The sequence below is a fragment of the Podospora anserina genome, chromosome 1, assembly GCF_000226545.1.
Source record: "Podospora anserina S mat+ genomic DNA chromosome 1, supercontig 4".
NCBI classification, from domain to species: Eukaryota; Fungi; Ascomycota; class Sordariomycetes; order Sordariales; family Podosporaceae; genus Podospora; species Podospora anserina.
This window is the reverse complement of record NW_001914853.1, coordinates 1332876-1336557: the sequence shown is the minus strand read 5'-3', so window position 1 is coordinate 1336557 and position 3682 is coordinate 1332876. Positions and strand designations below refer to the sequence as shown.

Below are 3682 nucleotides of genomic sequence, written 5' to 3'. Positions count from 1 at the left end.
CGCAATGATGTTCAACCACTTACGCATATGCGTCATGCCAGTGTTCTCGTGGTGTTTGCGGATGTGATTGGCCGCTCCGCAGTGACGTCCGGGCTTTGTGCTTCAGCTATGCCACTACTTCGAAGCTAGCCCGTAACGAGATCCTCAGCTGCTATCTAGCTGATCACCGCCCTCTTTAGCCCTGTTCGACAGCAGCGCAACCAGGTCTAGACTCAATACCTTGCTGTCCTCGGTACGTACCTACCTAAGGTACACCAACAAGTGAACCATTCGCGGAAGACAGGGTTGTGAGTTGAAGATGTCCTCGAAATGAGTTTCTGTTGTTTCCACATCGTGGATATAAGGACGCCTGTCTCTCCGACATTCAAGCACTTCTAGACATCACCGCTCACACAAATCTGTCTGACACACAGCATTCCAACTCAACAAGATTAACCTTCAACACCTTCACTCAAGATGCCTTCTGAGTCCACCCGCAGCGATCCCCCCGGATCCACCCGCAACTACGGAGAGTTCTTCTCCTGGTTTGATGTAAGATACACACCAGTTTTCTGTTGAGCCCCGTCAAGTCTAACAGATCACAAACAGACTGTCTACGGTGAGGACAAGCCCGGAGACTCCATCAACGAGATCAACGGTCAGTCCGCCGACATCAACAAGGGTTTCGGCGGCGAGTACGTCTGGCTCATCCCCAGGCGCGCTCCCAGACCCAAAATGATGGTCGACAATTTCTGGACCGACATCCGCGGCAGCGCCGACGGCAACCGCAATGATGACCTGGCCAAGGGTGCCGGCGGCGACTACCGCTACTTCTCGTGGTCCAACAATATGGATGCCACTAAGTAAGTTGTTCCAAGTCCTGTTAGTTTTTTCCCTGGAGAACAGTAGCTAACCACTCTTGCTTTACCAGCTTCGTTACCGATGTTGCTCTCTGGAGAACCGGTGATGAGCAGGGAAGCCCTCCCGGTGGCTGGGACCGCATGTCGGGTGACATCAACAAGGGTCGTGGCGGCGATTACTTGTATCTCGTCTGGCGTACAAAGCAGTACTGCGGACCCAAGGATTTCTAAGTAGGTAGCTGATTCTGGGTACTCTGGGTTTTGAGGTGGAGAGCGATTATGGTAGATACCCGGTATCTACCTAGCTACATCGTCCATAGTTTTACGGGTCGTCCGTGAATTTAAATTATCCGCCTTGCTTCGCAGCCGTTGTGGTGGCACGCTATTATCGTCGATGCTTCTGCGTGATAGCTGTGGTTGTTAATGATGGGTGGTGGCGAGAGGGATGGGTTTTAGAGTAAAGGAAATGTGGAAAAGGTACAAGCGACGGGGAGTGTGCATGATTTAGGTAGGTATCATCACTCTATGTTTGGATCAGTTTCACTGGCGAATAGGTACCAGTTGACGGGACTAACAGTTGAACCGTTCTGTCGTGCCACTTCTTCAGCTTTCAATAAGCTATCTGCGTGAACTGCATCTTACGGTCTCACCAGGCTCCGCCACCCTCTGCCCATTTCTGGACCCTTCATGGTCCTGATATTGCTGACCAATTAATAAGTTGCTTAGTAGACAATATTGAAGCTCTTGATTGACGCCCCATTACGACTTCCGTAGTTATTTACTTAAAAGCTCGAGAACCCTCTAAAATAGTTAATACCGGCGTATACCATTAACCGGCAGCTTAATCCCACAAACTTATTAGTAATATAGAATATACGTTCTATAATATATCGCCCGACTAAAATAAAAAATAAATATTAAAGTGGTTAGTACCGCCGGTCTAATTAACAGGATTTTAGGTTTAGTTTTAAGTATTACCCAGAAAGTAAAATCTATTAAACTACTAAGTGTCACGGCGCTGGCACGTAACTTATAGGTCTGTAGGATCCTGGGCGCGTGGGCCATGTGGGGCTCTGGGAGCGACCGGGTAGTCAAAGCTTTCCTTCGTTAAAAAGTCTGCTTCGAAGCCCTGGATTGATTTTTGCTTCTTTTCTTCTTTACCTTGCAATTCAATCAATTTGGTGTGATAACTGTTTGCCTTTGTCTCAGACTTTCTAGCCAATCCGTAACACTAAGTTTATAAAATAATTATTAATGTGTGGGTACTACTAAGTGCCCTACTTACTGCCCTACAAATTAATATTACAGTGGGTAGTACTGCTATAAACAGTAGTGGAACTTCCCGGCTTGGATCCCTTTAGAATATTCTTTATAAGGGACCTTTAAAGGCTTACAGGGCTACTGTGGCCTGAGGCTTAGTCAATAGATACTAGAACCTTCTAAAGTAGCTACAATCTTACGCAGTAAGTTGCCACAATAGTGTGATTTACAGGGCATCTTTGCTACCGAAGGTTCTATGGATTTCCGTGAGTCTACACTAGACCCACCTAAGCCCAACAAATACCTCAAAGTAGTATAGGGGCTTCCAGGGCCTACAGAACCTACAGTAGGCCTACGAAGGCCTATATATAGACCTCTCCTCTCTCCTATAGAATAGTTCTTTTCTTTCTTTCCTTAAGGGCTAAAGTTTAAAGCTAAGGCCAAAAGCAATAAAGGTAATTCTTATTCTTTATACTTTACTGTATTACAGTACTTTACCTTCCTTCGGCACTACCGTCGTATCCTCCCGCTTCCGCTTACGCACTACTATATTTTACAGCAACCCTATATAGGTTTTATATTATAGGCCTATCAGGGCTCACCAGCTAACAAGTTATAAGCCCGGGCAACCACCTAGCCCAGAATCTAGCTTACTTGTGCGCTTCTAGTCGACGTACTTACAGCACTATACTATAAGCTATACGGCTTCTTACTAAGAAGCCTTTTCCAGTGGAATTAGCGCTGTACCACAGGCTTTTCTACTGCTGTGATTACAAATTTGGCTAATACCTTTAGGCCAATCGTCGACTTACAGCACTATACTATATGCTATACAGCTTCCGAGAAGCCTACTCATTAACCTATACGGTTATTTCCACCAAGTCCTCGCCTTTACTATAGCTAACCAGCCTATAGACCAAGACCACTTAGGTGTCACAGAGGCTACTAGCCCTATAGTACAGGCCTTACAGGCCCGTATCGACACCATTAAGGACAGGCTTCGGCAGGTCATATCACTACTTGAAGCCCAGGCTACTAAACAGCCAGTAGCTATACCGGCCACCCACATTACCGAGCCTTCCGTAGCTCTAGCTGCTTCAGTACCTTCAGCACCTGTTACAGAACCTTTTACAGCGACCTTCAGCACACTTACCACAAAAGAGCTCGTTAAATAGTCCCTAAACCTCGCTAAACGATAGCGCCTTTCAGGACCCGACAACTACCAACAGTGGCACCAGGCCATTTCCATACAATTTAGGGCCCTTGGAATACCTAAATTTCTGGAGAATCCTGATTCGGTAGACGCCCGGCTTTCTGACCCACAGAAGGCAGCCCTGCTATTGACCCTCAGAAATACACTAAAGGAAGGCCCGTTATCCACTATAGCCTTCGAAACCGACCCCGTTGTGGCCTATAAGCGCCTACGCTCACAGTACGCTCCGGCGCACCCTACCCTCCGAGACGAGCTATATAAGGCCTACCACCTATCACAGTTAACCCAACAGCAGGCCGCGCCACATGTGGGGCGCAGGACGTCCCTAGCCAATCATTAGAGAAGTCAGGAGACAGCCAATCAGGGCTGG

The 3682-nt window shown here is 47.3% G+C and overlaps 1 protein-coding gene across 1 annotated transcript; it reads left to right on the top strand.

The window, feature by feature from the left end:
* Positions 1 to 456: 456 nt before the first annotated feature.
* Positions 457 to 1070, top strand: PODANS_1_17942 (uncharacterized protein; the record flags this gene model as incomplete). The annotated part of the gene is made up of 3 exons (XM_001907214.1): positions 457 to 531; positions 589 to 842; positions 911 to 1070. The coding sequence occupies 3 exons, from the start codon at positions 457 to 459 to the stop codon at positions 1068 to 1070; spliced, it is 489 nt and encodes a 162-aa protein (XP_001907249.1).
* Between the last annotated feature and the right edge of the window lie 2612 nt (positions 1071 to 3682).